General features: G+C 38.0%; 1 protein-coding gene and 1 long non-coding RNA gene across 3 annotated transcripts in view; both read right to left on the minus strand.

Annotated features, from left to right (window-relative positions):
- LOC143886599 (uncharacterized) lies at nt 1-17690 on the minus strand. 2 transcript variants are annotated; one of them, XR_013253877.1, is made up of 4 exons: nt 17618-17690; nt 633-706; nt 463-501; nt 1-259 (listed from the first exon to the last, which is right to left on the minus strand). It is a non-coding gene; the product is annotated as an uncharacterized LOC143886599 (long non-coding RNA). The 2 variants fall into 2 exon arrangements; XR_013253878.1 differs by lacking the exon at nt 17618-17690 and adding an exon at nt 798-1217.
- LOC143886597 (endochitinase-like) overlaps nt 1-20530 on the minus strand; it is a 60795-nt gene extending 40265 nt beyond the window's left edge. The window contains exon 1 of the mRNA XM_077390648.1: nt 19990-20530. Coding sequence (XP_077246763.1) covers nt 19990-20413 — 424 coding nt within the window. The 5' untranslated portion in view covers nt 20414-20530. The remainder of the gene's footprint in view (nt 1-19989) is intronic.
- Between the last annotated feature and the right edge of the window lie 6134 nt (nt 20531-26664).

Consider the following 26664-nt stretch of genomic DNA (forward strand, 5'->3'; position numbering starts at 1 on the left):
CCGAACATTTTATCCCAACAAACCAGTGACTAGGTTCTTGCATAGTACCTTTATTCCTTCGAATTGGTTAAAATTATAGAAGAACTAAATTAATATTAAAACAGAATTTTAATACTGATGGCACCATTACAATGTTTCCAACAAATAGAACTCCCAATTGAGCATGACCATGACATTGATGGCACCATCTCTCCTCTGCGATTCCAAAGCAATTCCAAAAAACATCTTCTCTACGATTCCAATCAAGTTCAAAAGCACCCTGAATATATTACATGGACAAGACAAAATTAGTAACACGAACCACCCACAATCATGGTACAAAATTAGTAACAAGAACCACCCACAATCATGGTGTGAAAATACAGTATTGCTAACAACTATCTTGTGTATATCCAAATTAAGTACTGCCAACTAAATTTATTTCAATTACAACAGAGATATACTAGTGATAAAAACTCTTACCATTTGAAGCACATTGTTTTTTTACAGCAACTGTCCAGCCTACAAATGAAAAGAGCAAGTCAAGTTCATGTTTCTAGAAAGGTACGTATTAGCTGAAATACAATGTTTATCCAAACTTACAATGTGAAAGAGAGAAATGGGCTCCCTGATCAATGTGAAAATACACTAACCTATTTCAATCTTCCATACGCTCCTCTTCGTGTTGTTGGTCCCCTTCTTCGCCTTCAAAATTTGGTGTGGTCATCTATTGGCACACACATAGTAAGAACAAATAAGTGATATATGTTAACTCATGTGATTTAATAATGAATACATAAGTAAGCAGAAGTCCAAACCTTTTTCTTTTTGTTACAGGTTGTTGAATAGTGGCCTTTTCCTCCACATTTTTTACACGTCCGTTTCTTTAATTCGGATTGGGAGACCTCCAACGGAGACTTAAACCGTGATGCAGCTTTCGGCCGACCCTTGGTTTTCACAACTAGAGGGTCGCGAATAGATATATCAAGGGATTCAGTTATAAAATTAGATTGCACTTTGCTGCCACTACTTGACAACGCATTTTGCTTCTCTCTCTTCTCCTGTCCACATTCCTCCAGCCACGCATCTAAAGTCTCATCCATCTTCTTGTAAACAGTTTTTCTACTCTCAAGTACTTCTACTACTCTCTGACACTTTGATAGTATGTACCATTTCTCAACTGGAGTTACTTCATCATTATCATCTTCGCCTATGGCCACCCTACCATCTACATGAAATCTTGCCCCAATTGTCCACCTATTTAGGATATATCGCTCGGGAATGCAACTTAAACGCTTCAGGGACATTATGCGAATGATATGTTTGCATAAAATCCCTACGGTCTCAAACTTCGCACACGCACATGTGGCCTTAACACCTTCGTCAAATTCTTCATAGACAACTTTGCACCATTTCCAAGGCTCCTCATCACTCAATCCAACACTGTATTCTGTGACATTGCCATTGTCACCCAATAAGTCATACCAACAGTCGTTGCTATCCTTAAACTCCGATTGGAAAATGTTAAACATTGTCCTCGTATAACATTTCCCACCTTGTGCTTCCAGTTTGTTCCTTGAAATCAATACAGCATTTGAAGATTTAGTCCTGAAATCTTCTTCAGATTCTTTTTTACGACGATCAACAAGCGCCTTAGCATATTGTTTCACAAATTATGGTAGAGTAGTGCTCTGATTAACATATCCATCAAAGAATGAATTTATGCTTTCGCTACGCGAACTAGAAGTCATACCAGCAATGAAAGTCTCTCTAAAATACGCTGGCACCCAATGACTTCGTAACTTCCACATTTTCGCTAGCCAATTGTTTTCAGAAATCCCATATTTATCCACAAAATTTTCCCATTCTTTCTCACAATTGGGTATTTGTCTCTTATAAAACCACTTATTATAATCCTTACAGAAGTCAGATTCAGAATCTCCCATGCCTGTACAATGCTCAATCAGATGCCTATGAATGTGCCACGAGCAAAACCTATGACGGGTTTTCGGAAAAACATTTCTAATAGCATTTCTCATCACCACATCCATATCTGTAATTATACAACCCGGAGCTACCCCAAACATACATTTCAACCATTGTTGAAATAACCATGTAAATGTGTCCTCTTTCTCATTTGCTAGCAACGCGCATCCGAATAGAGTAGACTGCCTGTGGTGGTTAACTCAAGTGAATGGTGCGAATGGCATCAGAAACCTATTCGTCTTGTATGTGACATCGAATACAATTACGTCATCGAAGGTGAGGTAAGCATTCGTCGCCCTTGAATATGCCCAAAACATAGATCTCAAGTTCCCAATGTCATCCATCTCCCTCGCAAAATAAAAATTTGGATCTTCAGCTTGTTTCTCATGGAACTGTCGAGCTATTAGGAATGCTTCTTGCCCCATATTGTTACGCCTACGTACCCTCAAATGGGACACCACCTGATTTGCTGTGATGCCACTGCCACCACCAGATGCCGAAGTACACACCCTAGCAATGTTACAAGGCTTAACCCCATGGTCACTGAGCTTCTCCATCAAATTCTTACAAACCATATTCTTCAAGAATTTATTATGTGAGCGATGCATTCCTCTTCTGGTAGGAGAGGTCAGATCATGACAATGTTTGGGTTCAAAACTAGTCACAACCCACTTCTCTTTTCTCTTTTTAATCTCCATCTGTGCCTCACAGCCCTCTCTTACAGAGCGGCGTAACTTCACTTCTTTTCCTATCTGTCTCTTATCTTTAGTATTTTTGAAACCCTCTCTCTCACATACAAACCTCCTCCTTATCACTTCCAAAATTTTCTTTGACTTATTGGTCTTGGCTTTCCGTACACCAAACCCTGCAGCCAAACCATAAACATTATAGAACTCGTACGCAGCTTTTGGGGTTTCAAACTGCTGATTAAGAAAGTGTTCATTAGCTACACTTGTCCCTCCATCTTCCTTATTAGGCGTAGTAACGGCACCACTACACCCCCCCCCTCGTTATCAACATAACCTACAACACCCTCATTCGGAATTTCCCCTTCATTCAACATATCTAATTGATTGCCATCAACTTCATTGTCATCAACCACAACTAACCCATTACAGTCGACTTCATCAATCAAATGCCCACAAATTTGCGACACATTACTATCCATCACATACATACAACTTCAGCACCTTTTAATAACAAATACAACAATGATTTAAGACTCATACAAACAATATAGTTTCAAATAAATGAAAAATGAACAACCCCACAGCTCTGTTGGCCGATGATAAATGAAAAAAAAAACCCATTTCTGTTGGATGAAGATAAATTTTAAAAAAAAGTGTTTTCTGTTGGGTGATGATAAATTAAAAAAAAAACTGAACAAAAATGGGTTTCCATGGCCCTAAGGGTTAAAAATTAAAAAAAAAAAACCCAACAAAAATGGGTTTCGTTTGAACAGAAATGGTTTCGTTTGAACATAAATGGGTTTCCATGGCCCTAAGGGTTAAAAATTAACAAAACACCCAACAGAAATGGGTTTCGTTTGAACAGAAATGGGTTTCCATGGGTTAAAAATTTAAAAAAAAAACCCAACAGAAATGGGTTTCTGTTGGGTTAAAAATTAAAAAAAAAGGGAACAGAAATGGGTTTCCATGGCCCTAAGGGTTAAAAATTAACAAAACACCCAACAGAAATGGGTTTCCTTTGAACAGAATTAAAAAAAAAAAACCCAACAGAAATGGGTTTCCATGGCCCTAAGGGTTAAAAATTAAAAAAAAAAACCCAAACAGAAATGGGTTTCGTTTGAACAGAAATGGGTTTCCATGGCCCTAAGGGTTAAAAATTAACAAAAAACCCAACAGAAATGTTTCGGTTGAACAGAAATGGGTTTCCATGGCTGGGGAGAAGAAACCCATTTCTGTTGGGAGAGAAGTGGTGATCCAAAGCATTCATGGTGGGGGAGAAGAAAATCATACCTCGAGGAAGAGAAGAGCGTGCGTGATTTCCAGTGAGGGAGAGAAGAGGGAGCCGTCGGAAAACCCAGCGAGGGAGAGAAACCCACCGTGCGTAGTGCGTAGAGAGAGGGAGAACAGAAACCTTCTTTTCTATAGCGTTATCTTCAACGGTTGGGATCACCTTTCTTATAATCCGACGGCCTTTAAGAACGGTGGAGTAGATAGCGTTATCTGCTCTACCGACTAGAAACACTAAGCTCATATATATATCCTTTTATGAACTTAGGGAAAGTTCCAAGGATTTTATAATATATGTATCAAATGATGCAAACTACCTTAGACACATGTATTCCATTTATGAACTTTCATGACTACTTGAACAAAATACATATAACATATCTATACATATTAGGGTTCATCTTAGTCATGAGATATCCAATTAAAGCTCTTTGGAAATACACTAATTTTTAACCCATCTATGATTCTTATTACATTTTATGAAAATTATTACGCATGTAATAGAATGGGTTTGATAAGACAACTAGGTGCAAAGTAATAAACAAGTTTATTCACCTAGGGCACATAAAGATGTTTAAGAAAGGATTTGAGTTGATTTCTTAGACAAGGCATTAAATATCTTAGTTTTGCTAGAAATGATATTTTAAAACAATTTAAGCACATAATTATCTAGCAAGTGCCATATTTGTCCTAAGATAGAGTTTAAAGAATGATACTTTGGCTTTTTTTCAAATTTTTATTCAAGTACAATTTCGATTGCCAAAAATTTCCATTTAAGTTCAAGTCTTTAAACCTATGGGTTTCTTTTCTTTTGGTTTTGCTAGAATGATGTGATCATTTAACCTAACTCCTAGCAACTACCAAAAAAGGTTCAAGTTTTGAAGATGTACTTGAAGCTTTAATTTGAACACATGGGCAAGAGGTGTGGTTGAATATTCTATAAGCACAATTTATGGTTTTCACATTGAATGCTTTATTGTGGTTGTCATGTGGATGAATGACATATTCTAAGTGCATGATGATTTTTAAGTATATGTGGGCCCTTAAACTAGGAAACTCAAAATGATATTCAATTAGGCTCATCATATCAAAGTCTCAAATTAATTACATTTAAGCATATAGACTTTGAATTTTAAGGTGATATATAGATATATGTTAAGTAAATATGAGCATATGATATCTATATACACATGTTTTGGAAGGATTTTTAATTTTAGGCACAACATGAGGATGCCCTTCCACCTTTACAATGACTCTCCTTCTTCGCCGAGTTCTAAGCGCTTCACCCAAGGGAATTAAAAACAACGGATGCCCTTGCCACCGATCGAATAAAGAAGAAGAATAAGTATTAGCCTCTTACTAGGCTTGATTACAAGTTGTAGCTCCAAGGATGCTCTCAAAGATAAACAAGTTTAAACCTAACCAATCTCAAGTGGATTTTTCCAAAGTTAAGGCACAATGAAGGATTGGTGAGAGATTAACCCAAAAATGATTCACAAATGGATTTCTAGGGTTTATTAGAGTTGGACAATGTTCCTCATGTGTTTTGGACCCTTGAATGGGTATATATAAAGTCTCAACTCCATGTGACTGTTTGGGGGGTAAAACAGTCAAAACTGGGTCAAAAAATCAACTAGCCGTTGCACTACAACGGCTATATTTTTTTGAAGAAAAACATTTCTCGGAGTTCCGAGCAAATTCTCGGAGTTCCGAGAATTCAAACAGAGCTTTTAATTTTAGAATCTGGACCATTTCTCGGAGCTCCGAGAATGTTCTCGGAGTTCCGAGACTGGATTCCCAGCAAACACTGTTTCATTGAAAAATTCATATCTCCCTCATTTCTCGTCGGATTTCGATGTTCTTATACTCTACGGATATGAGAAAAATGAGAGCTATCTGTTAAAAATATTTTCAAAAATATTTTAAAATATTTTAAATAAGTTTTGATAGGATTTAGTTGCTGGTCTAGGTTGTTGCTTCGGAACTCTGTTTTGTTCATTCTTGTGTTGAATGCCATATGGGTCCCAACATGTTGGTACACCACCATGGCCATTCACTTATCCATTTAAGTCCTTAAAGGGTGTGTTAGTCTCTTTGAAAAATATATTTTTAGGGGTTTAAACAATGTGCCTTGACAAGAAAATATGCAAGAGAGATAGGAAGACATTCTATCCTTTCTATCACTCTCTTGAACTCTTCTTTTGAGCTGGGATTTTCTATGGTTGAGCTTCCATGCTTGACATCTTCAAGTTGTGGTACAAGCTCCTTGGTCCTTTGCATAGGTTCTTGATCCTCCAGCTTTGGCCTTCATGAACTTCTCTGTATGTTCAATGCTTGATATGGATGATGTTGAGCTTCTCCTTGGTGGATCCTCCAAGGTGTGATTTGTCCAAGAATGCTCTAGCTCCTTTGTCCATTGGTTGGTTCATCTTCAAGCATAGGCCAACAAGGTGTGTGCTAGTATGATTTGACTTGTGTAGGACCTGTCTAAAGCACAACACTCAAGACAGATGATTAGTTCATAAACGACTAATCAATTTGCGTTTGTTAATCATCAAAACAAGGTGATTGAATGAACCCATGGGGAACCCTTGGGCTTACAGCTAGAGAGAAACATAATTTCTTCACTCATAGCCTCTTCCATGGTGATAGCTGAAACCTCCACTGAAAATCCTGTCAGACTAACATCTCTTGTGTTTTCAGTAACAAGCTCCTGAGATATCTGTCCGATTTCTGGTTCGGGATCTCCCCTGACTGTGATCACCCGGTTGTTTCGAATGAATTTCAGTTTTTGGTGAAGTGTGGAAGGAATAACTCCAACCTTATGCAGCTAAGGTCGGCCAAGCAAAAGACAGAAGGAAGTTTTAATGTCCAACACCTGAAATTCGATGTCAAAGGTCTCTCCTCCAATCACAATCTCAGTAGCCAATGTTCCGATTACATCCCTCCTGGTACCATCATATGCCAATATGACTTTCTCAGACGGTATGAAGTCTTCCGGCCCAAACCCTAAAGTAGTGGCAGTGTTCAAAGGACATATGTTCAGGGCTGACCCATTGTCTACCAACACTTTGAAAACTTTTTTCTTGTTGCACAGTAGGGTAATTTTGAGAGAACGAGTATGGTCCTTTCCTTCTGGAGGCAAATCCTCGTCTGAGAAAGATAAAGATTTTGAAGCCCTAGCCATGGCCACCACGTTGACCAATTCACCCGGAGTGATTTCAACTAATACCTAAGACGAATTCAGCTCATGAAGTACAACTTGTCTATGTTTCGGCGACGCCATTAATAACCCCCAGATAGAAACATTAGCTTGGGTTTTCTTAAGCTGATTCAGCAGGTTATCTTCTTCTTCATCGAGTCTCTGCTTATGTTTCTGATTATCAACAGCCCTTGCAACTTCAGCAAGATTCTCAACTCTAAGCTCGGCTGGTTTGAAAACTCGTCCACCTCGTGTAACGTGACGGAGTTCATCGCACTGATCATTCAGGAGCAACAGATCTTCATCGTCTATCTTAAGGATGTATGGGGCTTTTATCTCTTCTTTTTCATCATCACTCATCCTTAAGACGTACATGGCTTTGCTTTCTTTCTTCTCATCCTCACACTGGAGAACATATGATTGGCTTGACGACCCAGCTACATCGGGGTCATTCCATGATAAAAAAATATGGCTCTTCCGTTTCTGTCCACTCACCATCATCTTCAAATTTCTAGACATAAGTTTCCTCAGATTCAACAGCGCATATGAAAGAAGCAGGATCAATGACGGACTCTTCAGCGCAAACGACATCGATCGAAGCTGGAGGCGGCATTGCATGTGTCGGAAGGAGATTTCTGGTTACATTCGGCAACTCAATTGCAAGCTCCTTCCTATCGATCATGTTCTGTATTTGGTGTTTCAAAGCTAAACACCTATCAGTGATATGACCTGTATTGCGATGGTAGTCACAAAATTGATCCTCTCTCCAGGATCTCGACAACGGATTAGGCAAAGGCTTAATATCAGGTAATTTGATCTTCCTGTCCTTCAACAACTTCTTCAAACCTACGGACAAAGAATATGGGAGGGGATCAAAGTGACGAGGTGGCTTCTGCTCCATCGGCGGTCTTCTCACTTCAGTGATTGCTCTGGGTGGTGGCCGAGTATAGTTAACATTGTGCACCTCTTTCGGCGCTACCATAGGTCTCTTCCCCTCTCTGACATCAGACGAATTTCTTATCCTTAGGCCCTTGGCCAATGCATCATCTATCTGAGTTCCGGTCTTAATGAGATGGTTAAAATCAAGGAAATACTGGATAGCCATATGATGATAGTATTGTGGAGATAGATTCTTAACCACAATCTTGATCTGATCCACATCTGACAGACGATGAGTCATCTGCGCAGCTTTTCTTCTCCATCTGTGGATGAAGGAAGTGAAGGTTTCATTATGGCCCTGCTTCAATGCTTTTAGATCTCTTTTGGTTACGTCGATTCCCTCCTCCATGGAGAACTGTTCGACGAACCTATTAGCAATGTTCTCTAAGGTTCGGGTCTCTTCAGATTTTAGGCTCAGGAACCACTTATTAGCCGTTCCGACTAAGGATCGAGGGAAGAGGAGAGCAACCTGCTCTGGAGATAAATCGTGCTGCTGTAGAAGCGAAAGAACAGACATCAAATGGCTTCTAGGACACCCCGTCCCATCGTACTTATCCATGTCTGGTACTTCGAATCTCGGAGGCAGTGTGACTCCTGGATATATTCAACTTCTTTGGGCCTTGGAATTTTATATTTTCCATCTCTTGCGTCAACTTGTCAAGTCTGTCTGATATCACTTTGCCTTTATCAGACCTATCAAAATGAGGAAAACAATTCTCTTCTACGTACTGCTCATCATCGAAGTCATCTTCCACAGTTAAGACGGCAGGTCTGGTCATCGCAGGAGGTGGAGGAGGTATAACTGAAGGGTGCCGGGGTGCATGCTCTTTAGAAGTAGGGACTCCTATCAGTTTTCAATCAGACTATCTCCTCACTCATGGTATTCATCTGTTGGAGCATAGTCTTCATCATCTCATTCATTTCAGCCAAAACGTTTCCAGATTCAGCCATTTGTTCGGGTGTAGGTAAAATGGGTGAAAGAGTTTCCTGAAAGTTTGAAAGGGGTAACAGTGGAGAAGTAAAAGAGGGTGGTGACAAAGACTTCTACTCAGCCTGGAATCAGATGTCTGACGGGACCAGGCTGGTTTTGAAATGAGGGTTTTCTTAGAAGCAATGACTGCTCAATCAAGAATCCTGAAATGGAAATATAAACACTAGATTAAAATTTTGATAATTGAGATAAAATATTCTAATCATACAGTGACAAGAGAAACAGAAACACACTTTCATTTAATGAAATTCAAACTGAGATTACAATTGACGAAATTACTAATCTCTTATCACAACTGGATAAGCAGACTGATAATAATAGGAACAGAAGAAATCAAGATAACAAAACATGATAGAGATCTTCAGGGTTCCTCAATGCGAGCTCTCCGGCTTGCGGGCTCTTCCGGTATTTTTCCACGTCGGACTTTAGATGCTAAAGAAAATCTCCTCTCCATATTTTTGTTTCCCCAAGCAGTCACAATGAATCTAGTGAGATCAGAAGTAAGATCTTCACAAAGAGGAGGGACTATGGCTCCGGGAGGACATGGAATTCCTGTAACCTGATGAAGAAATTGCATGGGCGCGTAAAAAGAAGATTTATCGATACCCATGAGGTAAACAAACGTGTGTGGGTAGGTGCTAGTGGAAACTTGGAAACATGAATGACTCACCCAACGAAACTGGCTCTCCTCTACATGATGTAACCAATTGCGCCATTCATCAATGGACTGAGGTTGATTAGCCATTGGTTGCCATGCACGAAAATTCTTCAGGGTATATGAATTTTGGTTTTCTCGCTGAAGAACCTGAAGTTTTTCACCAAGCCAGACATACAACAATTTAACACATCCACAAAAATTATTTTTGACCTCTTGGGAAGCAATAAGGTCTAGTCCCAAGAAGGTCTCTGCTAACATGGTGGGGAATGGATTCCTCCCTTCATTAATTTGATCTACCACGACTAACAAGGTTAGCGGGGCAACACGAGAGTTTTTTCGAATGACATATCGGGCAAAGACACCAAAAATCAAAGCATTACGTCGACAACTATGAAAACAGGAGTTGGTAGGATCGACGTTTTCAGAAAAAAGTGTAATGAGGTTTTGAACTTGCACACATGTATCCGTTAAGCATGGAAGAGCATCAACGGTTTGATTTTTGAATAGCTTGCAAAAAAGAGAATGAGAGGAATCTATATTCGAAGATCGTATCCAAAGTCCCTCTGTTGGGAGCTCTAATAAAGCACACCAATCTTCAAATATAGGACAAAGCTCGAAGGATCCAAATCGGAAAACATGAAGATTAGGATCCCAGATCCAGCGGCTGCTTGGAGAAACTTCCGATTTATATCGGATACACTCAAGTGATTGAAGGTACAGATGAACTGATCAGCCATATTTCTTTCAGAAGATTCCCGCGGAAGTGCCCTAATAGTCTCACTTATCCAGCTTTTCAACACATTATTCGCCATGATTTGACCTAAACACAAAGAATATGATGGGATAATCAGGAAATGAAGATAATCTGGAATAAACAAAGAATAATGATAAACTTAGCAATTAATCACAAGAAGGATATAATTGGCGACACCGAATGTTCCATTGATGATCAAAGATGATCAGAAACTCAGAAAAGAGACCACGGTCACAAAATGACAAAAGTAGATCATAGACCGGGTCTAAATCTAGAAGATGGGCGTTAAAAATGTATGATCAAAAGATTGATAATGATAGACTACGGTCATAGAGACAGCGGACAAGCTATCGACCATATCTAAGACAAAACAAACAAAGATCTGAGTAATACATATGTAATATGAATCTATGACACAACAAAATAATGGATGAATGAGGTTTGAATTCAAAGGATAATAACAAGCAGAATTTATCATCACTGAATCAAGGAATAAACCACAGTTATGAGTGTGATAAGTAGAAGTCACTAGCCAGGTTTAGATCTGAGGGATGAATAAACATGACTGAATGATTCAAACCTGGAATCTCTGCTAGAAAGTAGGTCCCGGTCTTATAATCAGGAAAGTATACAAATGGATTTTCCAATGATAGATCAGAAGATAGACCACGACCATGAGAGTGGTAAATAAGAACCACTTGTTGGGTCTAGATCTCGGAGATGGACTGATGGAATTGATTAGATTAGATAAGGAAGCCTCACTAATGAGTAGGCCCTAATCTGATAATCAATATATAGATATATATACGTATATATATCCTAACCAGGGGCACAGCCCTAAATATAATCCAGCAAAGTCAAGACACTTGACTCAAGACAGACATGTGAGTATACTAGGACTGCGCTGTAGCCACATAAGGTGAACTACAATAATCTATAGACAGGACATGGCTCCCAAATCTAGGCTCCACATGTGTAAGCAACACATGTTCGTCCCTATATGAATGTAATATATATATAAGCACATGCAACTCCTAATTGGGTTTTATTAAATCAGCAAATATATTCATGTACATAATATATGAAAGTAGAGCTCCGAACTCAATATATCGGGCACTATGCATATGATTCATACTTTAAATGTACAACACAAGTACACCGAGTGTTATACACAGTATGCTTCATTGCTCACCGTCTGCTGTAAATACAAGTACACCGAGTGTTTCCGGCTACAGCACTGGCGCATAGCTTGGAAATATATACAACAGCACCATCAGGGTAATGACATCCCATCTGGCACGCACTGTATTTATCCCGTGGAGCCAATAATAATAAAATAAATAAAAGAAAATAAAAACATAATGATGTATGCTGTGCAGTGTGTGAATCCATTGCTTTAAACACTTATTTAGTGCCCCTAGATTCTAAGCGATTAAATTCTCATTTCACATGATTTTGGCCCAAAGTTCTTCAAAATTAGTAAAAAAGGGCATTTTAACAGAGTTAGGCAATATCTCGAAAGAATCCCCAGCAGAGTCGCCAGCCTGTGGACCCCGATCCGAGAGAGGTGGGGGACGAGCCCCCAGAAAGTTTCTCTAGATCATCCAGGTGAAGGAGAGCTCTACCAAGGAACTCTCAAAAGAATGTCGCTCACAGCATGAGTGGCGATGTAAATGTGAGATACCTCTCGATTCGGGGACTAGCCCGGATTCGAGACGTACCTTAAACGAAGAAGAGTCGTCATCCAAGGAAGTAGGCCCTGGATCCCATACTATGCTCCGGTGCAATGGATAACCAGATATATAAAAGAAGGTTCGTGCCTGGTTACGAATTTGAAAGGTCCGAAGAGCACCTCATCCGCCCAAGTGTAAGCACCTGGTCTCTAATGCTATTTATTTATTCATTTTGAAGATTTTTAGGCGAAAGTCAAATGAAATGGGAACATATATCTCCAAGAAGACGTCTACCTAATCATGCATTCTCGAAGATGAATAATAAGCACACACAAAAGAAATGAAAGAAATGTCACCTAAGAATAGCTAGGTTAAGAGTGTCATGCCTAATTGGTTTCTAAATTCTGATGGGCGAACACATGCATGCTACAGCTAAAGATATAAGGTATGTACATAAAAGTAAGAAAACACAACAAAACACACATCACAACTTGACTCCACACCCGACTCGACACAACAAACCCTAAAACTCTAATGCAATACTTGACTCGGACCAGATGGCCATCCATCCTGGCTGCTCTACGTATCCCGGCCTCAGGAAGAATAAGAATCAACGTAGTTCGATGACCTATTATAAACTACGATGCCTAACCATCTAGAACCGCTATCCTAGATTCGATCAACTAGACTCGACTGATTTTTAAAGCTTTTTGTACGATTGCTTAAGTTCAAGTGAATTGTAATTTTAGGATTCTCTATATGCCCTAACTAATGCAAGTTGGTTAACCTTAAGCTAATGCAGGTGGGCCCTACATCCTATGTGTAACTAGGCTGTGCATCCTAAGGAAAACTATGGGCTGACTAAATGCTTCCTAGTCTAGCCATCGGTTCGACTAAATGTCTAACCGACCATGACTCGAGACCTCCTGCCTCTAGGGACAGTCACACGACAAGACACACCAAGCATCAACACAATCAGGACAGACTCCTAACTCTAAAACACCCAAATATCTAGGACGGACTCCTAACTCTAGGGGAGGATCTTTTTGAAAAGATTTTAAAGATTTTTTGTATTTTTTGAAGGTTTAAAATGTTTATTTTTAAAGGTTTGGCTGGGCTTGGGAAGTGGATCCCAAGCTGCACTACGTACCTCGTGGAAGAGGATCAAGCCAACGTAGTTCGGAACAGAAATTTCTAACTACTCTCCTATAATGACTCTTGACAATTAGAATGTTTTTGAATTTTCTCAGATATTTTGATTTTTTGAAATTTCTGAATGTTTTTGAGTTTTTGACACAAGAGAACAAAATCCCATCATCATAAGGGTAGGATAGACTCCTGATATCCCGCAAAGGTTGGACAGCATCCTATGCTTTGCGGGAGAATTGGATAGAATCACGACTCTGCAAGGGTTGGACAGCATCCTATACCTTGCAGGAGTGGATAAAAATCACATGATTTGATGAGAGGTTGGACACAATCCTAACCCCTATGATGATAGGACAAACTCCTAAAAGAAGGACTAACTCTCTAGCTAAGGAAAGAATCATATGCTAAAGGATTGACTCTTAGAGCATAACCCTAAGAGGGGTACTAATGAGACAAAACATGTCTCCTAGAAGAAGAGGAGATAAAGAAGGGTGCTAGTGAGACTAGGCAAGTCTCCTATACACAGAGGCGGGCTCCAAGTACCCTTATCATTGCCCCTGTAATGACAGATACGGTTAGGGCAACTACCAGACAATGTTGGTCTTCAATTAGAAAGGGGTACAACTACGTGAGACTAGAGATAATCTCCTATGAAGGTGATTTTCTAATGAGACAAAGCTTGTCTCCAAAAAGGTATTGATTTTCCTGCTGAGACATAGCTTGTCTCCCTAAAGAGGGCTTTAGATGACTCATTCATTAGCCTTGCAATGAACAAGGAGAAACTTTTATCTAAAGGTATCTAAAAGATTAGGCGAGCCTTTCAAATTAAAGAGCGGAGTGTTATTTGGACTAAGTAAGTCCCCTAAGGATGGGCTTGGGTTAACGCCTTCATCGCCCTTGCGATGAATGGATTACCTATAGCGTAAGGGCATCTAAAAGACTACGAACTCTCTACCTAAAGAAAAGGGGATAAGAGCAGAGAGTATTACCACATCAGGTAAGTTCCTCTAAGAATGGGCTTGGACTAACGTCTTCATCACCCTTGCGATAATAAAATACAAGATTATCTACATGAATCCTTTTATACTTATCATTCATATTATAGCCAAGGTATACTATTGTTTTTCTTTAAGCTATATTCAAAATGTAATATTCAAAAGGAACCCAACAGAATCTATAGCATCAGAGAATGAAAAAATAAATAGGAACATTATGATTCTCAAGGCATATTCAAAATTAGCATAACCCCATTATGTCCAAATACTCATTCCAATTATAAACTAAATGTATCACAGCATGATAAAAAAAATTCAAAGCAAAACCTTAATTAATGCAAAACCTGGTATTACGTATATATCATGCAGTTATCTAATAAAAACTAAATTGAATAAGTAAGCACTAACTCTTCATCCATCAGTGAAATATTCCAGGTGTTAGTCAAAATAATAATAGCACTGACCTTTTAACTACAAGTTTTGATAAGAGAAGAACAAATAACGTAGTCTGGACTAAAGTAAACACTGAATCAACATCTGCTGAACCCATTTAAATAATGTTTCATTCCAAAAAAATTCTTTAAAATCCTATCATCAATTGTCTACACTATTTTAAAATAACAGAGCTAAATAATAAGTACCAATTGATCATACAAAAAATAATGCAAGCTACGACTTTATTTTTTATATAGCTTGAACCTACCTGATCTTTCCTCACTTACTTTCACTCTTAAAGACTCAACTGAAGTCATAAGGAACTGTACAATAAACTAAACAATGAAAGAGAATGTAAATTCGTTTTACTATCATGCATGTTAATTAAGATATCTATTGCTTCATATGAACAAACATCATGCATAGAGCATACACAGAGATATGCTAATCAAAACATTATAATAACCCTTTGCACAAATGTAAACTTTATTTCCAAATATCTCATCTAGCCTAATTGAAGAATTGAAAATGAATTAAAGTTATGAGTTCATTCTAATAAGATAAACAAATGTTTATATTTACTAACAAGATCACTTCTCCTTTTCATGAACCATGACTTATGAGAATTATCAGCACCAATAGAAGGATATAAATCTCAAAACCTTTGTCATGTAGTGGACATAAAAAATAAATGGAACTTTTCTATGCCTTACAAACCTTACAGACATTTAGAGACCAGAGGACTTTTCTATTCCTTTGGTAACCAAATTATCATTTCAGCTATTTGTTTACAGATTTTTAAAATTATTACTTTAAAAGCTATAATAATTGAAGACTACACTAATCATACATTTATATTTATTAATAGATTAGGCTGGTCCAAAGGTTCAACCGAACTTGGTAATCACATTTGAATTCATTCAGGTAACCAAATGAACAAAAAAAAATGATTACAACCCCTATGAAGAAAAATGACCTGGGAGACCATAATGAAAGAAAACAAACCTAAAATACTAAAAGCTCCCATGGCATTAAAGGAGCAATATAGTAAAAGTCATTCAACATGTAATCCCAAAGTCTCAAATCTGATAATTCTTATTCTCCAAGAATTCAATGAAAATGACAAATGCTAAATTTCAACAGGTAGACTCAATTTCTGAGTGAGTATATCCATGACTTTAAATGAAACTGATTTAATGGGCTCAAAATTATTAGATGACAAGATGAAAGCTATGACAACAAACAGTCAGCAAGGGTAAACCAGAAGAGAATCATTTAATGTGCTGAAATTCCTCAACTGAAGATCATATAGGGAAGCAAATTTTTACCAATCAAAACCAGCAGACTGATTAGAAGTGGGGTTTACATTATGCATAGTATGGGTAACGATAATAATAATACTCCCACTTCAACATTAATAGCAAGCCCTTTCCCCTTATAACCCATGCTATACAGTGGGATACACTTTAATATGCAACAGTAATATCATTTCCAAATGAACAAAGACACATGATACAGTGCATATGATGATCCGTTATTATGATTGTCCCAACACACAGAATAAGGAAAAACAATCCTGATGAACCAAATATATAGCAGTTAACTATTTACCCAACCAAAAATAGAGTATAAATACTACTTATCTTGAAACTATCCATTTCCATAATGAAAAAACCCCAATGAAATCATCTTAATGAGCACCCAGAGTAAAAATATAAATCAAGTATTCCTATCAAACAACATAAGAGTATATTGATGGTAGCTTATTTCTTTTGAGACAATAACCTGGAATTCAAATGACTTTGCAAAATAAGGGTGCATACCATGACATAAGAACTACCACTGTCCTATTGAAATAGAAACTAAATATACCTGAGTAGGATATTAACTTTTCAAACTACAATGACAGAACATGATGAAACTAGAAATGACATTATCACTGTCACATGCTAACACTTACGCTCTTATACTACTACATCACTGTAAGAATTGATGATTTTCTTATCATCAAGACATTCATAAAGGATATATCACTTGAGTATTATCGATCCAAATCATTCAACATATGGAATACTCTGTTCTTAGCGTTTGGGATAATGAGAATGGTTCACTACTACATTCCAATTTTCTTCTTATCATTAAAAATATGATCAGTTTCACTTTAATTCACAAAACATGAGAAAAAATCACCCATGTGTCATTCACTGAGTATTCAATACGGCTTATCACACGTTATAATCAAGAATAAAAAATAATAAAAAAATACTAGGGAAATATTTTCCTAAAAAAATAATCCTTTTCATTCATCTAACAGAACTACTAAAGAGTGTTTTTATTTGTTTAATAACAAAATTGAACTCCCAAGCATGGGAAACGAGACAATATAACAAATTAGTTGGCTCAAAATTTAATTCTACACTCTTTACACACAGAATTAATAATTTGATCATTGAAATTAATCACCATGATCTAATCATTATCAAAGCAAAGAAACTTCTAAGTTCAAAAGCCTAAATCTGATTTCTGATTTCTCGGCCCATACAAATCCTATTTTATATCTTAAAATCAGCCAAACACTCAACAAATAAACAGATTATCTCACCGTTTATGAAATACTTCTCAAAAGACAAAATTTGAAGTGAAAATCTCTGTGTATTTACTAATCGCTATTAAATTTTAAGGATAACAGAAAAATTCAACAAGTATCATCAGATTCTATCTTTAATTATTACTTTATGTTTCTCAAATCATCATAATATTTAATGAGGAACAATTTGCAGAGATCACATACTAATTCATCATTATCCGAAAACTTCAACAAGATAAATTAAAACAACACTCATGAAATCTATGATTAACACATTGATCTAAGAAATGTACCGATGAAGATGATTAATCGAGCTCCAACGAAGCTTGATTCACCAGATCCGATCGTAAATGACCTTGTCTTGTTGAACAGATACTCTTTCCTCTTTGGCTGAAACGAGATCTCTCGGCTTTTAGCATATATTAAAAAAAAACCGATCGGATCTAGGCCGGAGCTTTGGCCGGAAACAATGGCATTCAATCAGAGAAGAACGGTTTAGAAAGGTTCTCTCTCGGAGAAGATGAAAAGAGGGTTGATCGAAAAATATGGGTTAGGGTGAGATCCGTTTTCTCTCTCTTGAAACGAGAGTTTCTCTTTCTTAAAAAGTTAAGAAAAACTTTCCCCTTTTAAAAAAAAAAAAAAAAAAACAAAGGCTTAAATTGGTATTTATAAGTATTTTGGGGAATGATATTGGCACTACTAGATTTGATGAGCGCGCGATTGCGCGAAAAGTTGATAAGGCGCGCGGTTCAATCGTGTCCTATTCGGACCATGGTCTACACCGCTCAGGATAATGCACCCCCCTTCTAGGTATGCACCATGATGCTTTCCGATGTTCGTTCACTGGGCAAATCAGCTCGGATTTCGACAAAATTTTGCAGGGACCTAGCTGGGACCCTAACCCAGTTTAAGGTGAAATTTGGGGCCCTACCTCATTGATTTGATAGGGTTTTGCACAAACATGGAAGGCTTAGGGCACAGTCAAAATGGGGTGTCTACATCTGATTGCTTTGAGAGGGTGGACACCAAGGTGGTTTGGAAGCCTAGCTTCAGAAGGAATTTTGTTGACAGAGAGTTAAATTCCATTTCTCGGTTACTTCTTTTGATTGAGAATTGCTATCTAAAAAGAAGTGGGGTGGACAAAAGAATTTGGATCTGGGATCCATCCGACTTCTTCTCTGTTAAATCCTTTTACTCTTGGTTGGTGCATGCTTCAGGTTCCCCTCTTGCAGCTAAAGTTTGGAAATTCCTTAGGCCTCCATCAGTTTTCTTTTTTGGTTGGACAGTCTGATGTCGGAGGATTCAGACCATTGAATTTATTAGAAGAAGGGGTATGTGGCTGGTCGATTATTGTTCGCTTTGTATGGAAGATGGTGATTCTGTTGATCATCTATTTATTCACTGCAAGGTTGCAAGGGAGATTGGGGCCTCATTCTGGATAGGTTTGGTATCTGTTGGATCTTCCCAAACTCTATACCAGAACTTGTGTTGAGTTGGAATTTTATGCCTTAGAAGAAGAAATTGCTTTGGAAGCTGTGTTTGACAGCTTTGTGGTGGGTTATCTGGAAAGAAAGAAATGCTAAAGTTTTCAATGGAGTGGCTAAGTCATCTTACTGGTTATTTATGAAAATTATTGTTTTGGTTATTTTTTGGGCGAAGAGTCATCCTCAGTTTCAATTTGTTTCAGCTTTTGATCTGTGGGAAGGCTGGAGAATTATGTGTTTGGAAGGGGTGAGGAGGGAGAAGATAGTTCAAAGATGAGAGGCACCTCCTGAAGGGTATCTGAAAATAAACTTTGACAGATCTAGTTTGGGTAATCCGAGCCCGGCTGGTATTGGTGGCCTTGCTAGGGATTCTGCAGGGGTAGTGTCTTGGGCTTTTGCTGGCCCAATTGGTAGAAGCGATTCATCTGAAGCGGAAGTAAAAATGGCTTTTCAAGGAATAAAACATCTGAGTAGCAATATGTTTGATAAAGTGATTGTGGAAGGTGATTCTTCTAATGTAATCAGTTGGTTATCTGGGAAGATTGCACCACCATGGAAATTTCTTAGCTTCTTTGAGGAGATCGCTGATCTTGTTTCAAGTTCATCCATAGTGTTTAAATTTGTTAGAAGATCAGCCAATGGTGAAGCTGATTCACTTGCTAGATCGAGTGACCATAAAGAGCTAGGGTTTGGAAAAGTTTGATTATCTCCCTCCGTGAAATGTATTTTTAGTCCTTTTGATGTAACTTTTCTCTTTCTTTGTATTTTTGTGATCCATCTCGGTTCCATTCTTTCAATATATTGCCATTTCAAAAAAACATAATATGACCAAATTGTCGATCAATTCTACTTTTGTCTTTATTTTTCAAACGAAATCCGGTTTTGGAAGTGTTTTTCATAACATAATATATATTTCAAGAGGAATGCTAAACTAAAGGACCCCCTTAAAAAAACCCAGATACAAGGGTGCCCCAGTTGGACCATCTCACCAAAATGCATTTATAATCACACAGAAAAACATACTATTAAATGAACAATAAATGAAGATTACTTGGGGCCTCCTTGTAGCTGGGTTTGTGCAAGGGCGGCCATCAGTATAGCATTACTCATATTTCAATTACTCTGAAAATTATGAAGAAATCAATCAAAGAAGATGGGATATCTCAACAAGGGAAACCTACCGGTAGTTTCATGGGATGTCTGAGCCAAGAAAGCTGCAAACTCCCTTTTACGTGTGTCGGTGTCACCAGTGGTTCCAAAGCTACCAAAGGCATTTGCAGCAGCTATGAAAGCATTGTAAGTGTAGAAGCCATTGCTTTCGCAAGCATCATCATTTCGATGCTTCAACGTTTGTTCGAAGAGGGCCGAAGTGATGATGGAGCCCACACCACTACCACCACTCGGAGTAGGAGACGGTGTCGAACCGCCACCGCATTGGCTCTGGAAACCGGTCCCACAGTACGCAGTGGTGGTGCCACACCAATCAAATTTGCTGCAACATAGCCCTCCTGGACATAGAGCTTGCCCAGCTTGGTTCCCACATTGTTCTGCCAAGGAACCTAACAAAGAGGCTAAAGAGAACAAAACCAAGATCCATGTCCTCATTTTTGCTAGTAGATGTGTTGCTTAAGAAACATGAGGCCTATAAATAGAGAGGGGGGAGGGGTGTTGGGGTTTCTTTTGACGACTCAAAAATAATAGGCGATAATTCAAGGTAGGACAAAAGGAAAGGATGAGGTAGTGGCAAAAAAGATAAGAAGTTACAAGACCTACCCAAGTTAGCTACACCGCCGGCTTAAAATACAATGGGCCCACATTGTTTTGGTGATCCAAACCATTCATTTGATTGACCCTCACATAGATAGGGTGTCCACCAAAAATCAGCTCCATAGGATCATCCCAACCCTTCAAACTGTGGAGGCAAAAATGGACAAATTTGTGAAGGTTTTTACACGTTCATTTTTGCCTCCACAAATCGTAGGGTTGGGATGATCCTATGGAGCTGATTTTTGATGGACACCCTATCTATGTGAGGGCCAATCAAATGAATGGTTTGGATCACCAAAACAATGTGGGCCCATTGTATTTTAAGCCGGCGGTGTAGCTAAGTTAGCTACACCGCCGGTGTAGCTTCACTTTCCTCTCTCTCTCTCTCTCTCTCTCTCTCTCTCTCTCTCTCTCTATATATATATATATATATATATATATATATATATATATATCGATGGAAAAAATGTAAATCTAATTATATTTGAGGTGTTCCTCAGGCAAAAATGTAAATCTTATTTGAAGATATTATTAATAATAAATATAAATAAAATGATTCCGAATACGGATTCGGATATACGGATAAAGATATTCAGGATATTCGGATACAGATACGGATTCGAATATTCGAATACGGATCCGGATCCGGATATTCGGGATAAACGGATGTACTTCTCAGATTCGGATACTAAACGGATCGGATGTACCATTTACCAGATTTGTATCCGCTAAGAGCCGGATATCTCATAAACGGATTCGGATAATATCCGCTTGAAACGGATTCGGATATTATTCGCTTTAAACGGATTCGGATGCGGACGGTAATCTGATTTTCGAATGTCCATTTACAGGCCTACTTAAGAGGGGACTAGCCCAGGGAAGAAAAAGGGTTGAATATATCATTTCCCTCTAGTCATTTCGTAGATAAAATCCAAATCAAAATAAGCTTCCAACTAAAAAATATCTAGAAACCCAAAGGACTCCAAACTTAGAAACATCCAAAATAGTGTGCTAGAATTTTCAACATAGATGAAATCAACTTCTATTTAGAGGCAATCATGTATAGTTTTTCTTAGGGATGAGGTGGCTGCAGCCGTGAGGGACTTTCCGTAGACAAATTGCAGCCTTCAAAGAGCTTGTATTTTCTTAGTTATCACATGGATTTTTAGTCCAGGTGGATGACACTAGAAGTGCCTCATGACTTATTCCTACCTTATGATACTAATGTCTCTGATAGTGTTACGAACCCGAATCGGTTCGCAACGCAATTGATCTTCTTAGAGGGAAGATCGGCCTCTTGATCCACTTCGAGGGAAGGATCAGTCCTCCTTTGTACACAAGACACAATTTCTCAAACTAGTTTCTTCATTCATTGATTTCCATTACAGTAGCATGTGCTTATATAAAGCACTCCAAGATAAATATAGAAAGATCTAGAAAGATCTTATGATAAATATAAAAATAACTAAATAAAGATTATGCTAATCTAAATTATAATCTATCCAGCCACTAACTAAATAACTAAATAAATATTATACTCTATCCAGCTACTAAATATATCAGATCTAGTAAGATCTGATCTTATTCTCTAAAATAACAAGATAATTTATTCAATTTTAAATGGGACCCATCTAGGCACGTATAATTCCACCCCTCTTGGAATCAACCTTGTCCTTAAGGTTGGAAATTAAGCACTGGCTCGTTGGTGATAGATTTGTGCAGAACCTTTCAAAATTCTTCCATCTTCTTTTTCTTTTTCTTCTCGCTCACTTTCTTCTCTTCGTCCTGCGATTAACTACCAAGTGTTGAGGAAGCTCCATTGTCAAATCGATTGGATCGCGGTTTTCATCAAAGCTACATCGTCGTGCTTGTTTGGAACAATTGGGATTTCGACGCAAGAATGGTCGTGGATGAGAATCTTCTTGATGATGTTGGGAAGGTTGAGAGGAATGACGGATTTTCCGACGATGAACACGACGAAACTGAAAATCAAAGACGACTTTCTTTTGTGGCTTTTTCATTTTTTTTCTATTTCCTTTCTTTCTCCATCCTTCTTTTCCCCTCTTTTTCTGTTTCTTTTTTTTTTTTTTTCATCGTGCAAGACTTATCGATAGCCATGCCGATTTTGTTCAAGCCTTCCACAAATTGTCGGGATAAAAACATATGTTTTTATGTTTTTATCACGATAAAATCATGAGAAATTCAATTCCTCGTGATAAAATTCAATTTCTCGGGATAAAAACATATTTTTTTATCGTTTAATCAAAATATCGTGATTTTCTTGCAAGAAATTGAATTTCTCGTCGATATTTGTGACATGGTTCATCATCAAGTAATAAAAAAAGGCATGGCTTACAAAATAGCACAATGATCTTTGAAGAAGTACAATACCACCATGCCAAAGATGAATACTAACTAAAATTTAGGAGCACAGACGGCATATACATTCCTTAGAAAAACACCCTCAATGAGAAAGTGGAAGATAAAGAACTTACCTCTGGTTTGGTTTGCAATCCGGTGAGTGTTGCAACAAGGTCCTTTGGATTGGGCCGTTCCCTAGGTTCGTATTGTAAACATCGAGAAGCAAGGCCAACGAGCACAGTTTCCTCTTCTGTTGAGAGTTTTCCCTCTAAATGTGAATCCATCAGGAGTAGGATGTTCTTGCCCCTTATCACATCAAGAGCCTACATGTATGTAGAACAACCTAATAAATAAATAGGACCTGATTTCTAAAGTAAAGGGTTTCCTGAATGTTAATATCAAAATTCTAAAAAGATCCTTCAACAAGTTATTAACATCTCTGAATGAATACCATGAAGTACATGACTAGAAAATTTTGTAATGAATTGAACTAAAAAAGAAGTAATAGAGCTGAAATATAGATTAGATTAATATCTGTTTTAAATTTTTAGCCTCTGTTACCTAGAAAAAAGAGAAATATTCAGATGCAATTTGTTGTGAGGTGGGGTACACACTTTCATTTAGTAGTCGAAATTAGCTTTTTAATTTTTATCCACTGGAGTTTTCCCGAGCATTAGCATCTGTATAAATAATGACAAATCTCTTGATTTTTAAAATATATCCTGGAAAATTTGTAAACCAGAAATGCGAATAGGCTCATCAATGAACTCATCATCCATCTTCAGGTAGTCTGACTCAGTTGGGATATTTTTTGACACTTCTATAGCATAGCTCTGGAGAACTATGGCTAGAGGTGCAGGCACAGGAGCATGGCTTCCTATCATCATGTTACAAGTTGAGTTATTGCTCAATATCACGTTTAGGGAAATTCATGAAAGGTATTTGGGTTTTTTTTGTTTTGAATGATATGAAGGTATTTGGTTTGAGAGCATGTGCTGAGGTATTATAAATTTGTTCTATGCCTTCCAAAATCTATACATGGCTTCCTGTCTAGAACTATGGTCAAGGAAGTCTATATTAAAAATTCTTATGAGGTACTGGAAAATCGGTTGCATATCTAGCCTTTACAAATGGTCTTAGAGACAATGTGCTGGTGTGTCATCTGCATTTACTCCTCATGTTAGAATATGTGGGATCCAACGGTTGGATTGGGTTAAGATCTCACCGTTGGATCATCTTGTTGGTAGATTAGGTAAGTTGGCTAAATGAAGCAACTAGATAAATTAACCAAGTGGATTAGAAGAGGCAAGCAAGAGAGATTAGGAAAGTAGATTTGATTAGGTTAGATTAGAATATTCTAGTGTTATCTCTTTCCATAGTTGTCTTGATTTATTTCTATGTTGATCATGTAAGTGCTCTTTATAAGCACCATCAATTGTCTTTGTAATTTATCCAAGAAATTCAAGAATAATAGAAATTCTCTAAAATTCTTCATGGTATCAGAGCAATTCGGTCCTAAGGTGTCTTCACCGCGAAGTTTGCAACACAGTGTTCCGGCGGACGGCCGATCTAGCCGTCCGCCGGGCCCCCTACAATCTCCCACGCCGGGCCCATCCGCAAACGCTGCAAACACATCCCTTTCATTCTTTTTTTCTTCTTACCTGCTTCCTTCAACATGTTTGGTTTATATTCATCTGTCTCCTATAGTAGTTGTCCTTCGAATCATCCCATTCCATGAGATAGTCTCTCACCGCATGGCATGGAACAAGTAACGTCCATGATTGAAGGACCCTCAAGCAGGCTACAAATTCGTGCCCACAATCACCCTGAATTGGAGCTATTCTGCAAAACCTTCCCCGAAGATTGATATAGAACCCCTTTTTATCCTTATTTTAATTGAATCCTTTTCTTGCAAAATCTTCCATATGTGAAATCCCCAAATTTGATATGTGCACACTCATTTTCTCGACTTTTTCAAAGTTTTGTGTTGTTGTTGTCATTATAGTAGTCGCTTGTTGTCGCTTCTTCTTCTTTTTTTCTTTTCCATCCATTTTCCTTGTCCTATTTCAGTTGAGGTACCTCTTTGAGGTGCGTGCCTGAAGTTGATTTATCTACTCAGTTGAGGGGCCTCGATTATTTGAGGTTCGTGCCTGAGAGTCAAATTCCAAGAGGATCGGTACTTGCTGACCCATTATTTCTTGTCCATCGTGGCCTTTTCTCGCCCACGGCATTGGTCCATTGTGACCCAATTCTTGCCCATTCCAGCATCGGTCCATTGTGACCCATTTCTTGCCAATTCTGGCATTGGTCCATAGTGACCCAATTCTTGCCCATTCCGGCATTTGGTCCATAGTGACCCATATTTACTCACCCATCAAGGCTTGAGTATTATCTAGCCCTATCGAGGCTATGATCTATTGGCTTTTAAGCCCTCTTCGTGACAACAAGTGAAGCGACATCTTCTTCGGCAACCATCGTCTATAATCATTGGCATCAACATCAGTCTTCATCAAAGGATTTCGTCATCGATTTCTGGAAGTGTGCATCAAATCGGTTGATTTTGATTACATTTGTAATTTGGGGAATTCTATTGTATTGGGAATTTTTTCATTATTTTCAAACGTATATCGATTTTCAATCCATATACGTTTGAGGGGGCATGTTAGAATATGTGGGATCCAACGGTTGGATTGGGTTAAGATCTCACCGTTGGATCATCTTGGAGGTAGATTGGGTAAGTTGGCTAAATGAAGCAACTAGATAAATTAACCAAGTGGATTAGAAGAGGCAAGCAAGAGAGATTAGGAAAGTAGATTTGATTAGGTTAGATTAGAATATTCCAGTGTTATCTCTTTCCATAGTTGTCTTGATTTATTTCTATGTTTATCGTGTAAGTGCTCTTTATAAGCACCATCAATTGTCTTTGTAATTTATCCAAGAAATTCAAGAATAATAGAAATTCTCTAAAAATTTTCAAAGAGCATGTGTTGAGGTATTATAAATTTGTTCTATGCCTTCCAAAATCTATACATGGCTTCCTGTCTAGAACTATGGTCAAGGAAGTCTATATTAAAAATTCTTAGAGGTACTGGAAAATCGGTTGCATATCTAATCTTTACAAATGGTCTTAGAGACAATGTGCTGGTGTGTCATCTGCATTTACTCCTCATGTTAGAGGAGGTTTACTTGTTTTTTTCTTGTTTCTGTTTGTTATGTTCTTTTTTCATTTTAAGCCTGATAGACACACTCAGCTTCTCGTATTGGAAGGCAGCTCTTCATCTACACTTGCAAAGCTCTGGAGATCAAGATAACCTCTTCATTGGATAGTGGCTTGGAGGAAGGTTAACACTTTGGATGTTCTAAAAAATAAAGATAGATTATTAAGCACATGCTCAGTATGTAGACAAAGGGAGGAAGCAAAGGTAGATTATCAAGAACATTGCTCATTGTGTAAACAAAGGGGTTCAGCAGACTATCACCTTTTCATCAATTGTAAGGTGACTTGAACGGCTTGGACTTCAGTGCTAAAGTGGTATGGCCTTACTTGGTTGTTTAGGAATCCAACATCCACCAACTTTGTCAATGGAAAATGGGCCATTACGAAGAAAAATAGTGTTCTTTGGTCGGTCATTCTTTATGTGGTGCTTTGGTTGGTTTGGGGAGGAAGAACCTTTGAGGACAACTCATTAGCAGATATTGGGGATCAAAAGTCATAATCATTAGGTGGG

Source organism: Tasmannia lanceolata, unplaced genomic scaffold (assembly GCF_043159265.1).
Source record: "Tasmannia lanceolata isolate RefF3 unplaced genomic scaffold, GAP_Taslan_0.1 ptg000011l, whole genome shotgun sequence".
NCBI classification, from domain to species: Eukaryota; Viridiplantae; Streptophyta; class Magnoliopsida; order Canellales; family Winteraceae; genus Tasmannia; species Tasmannia lanceolata.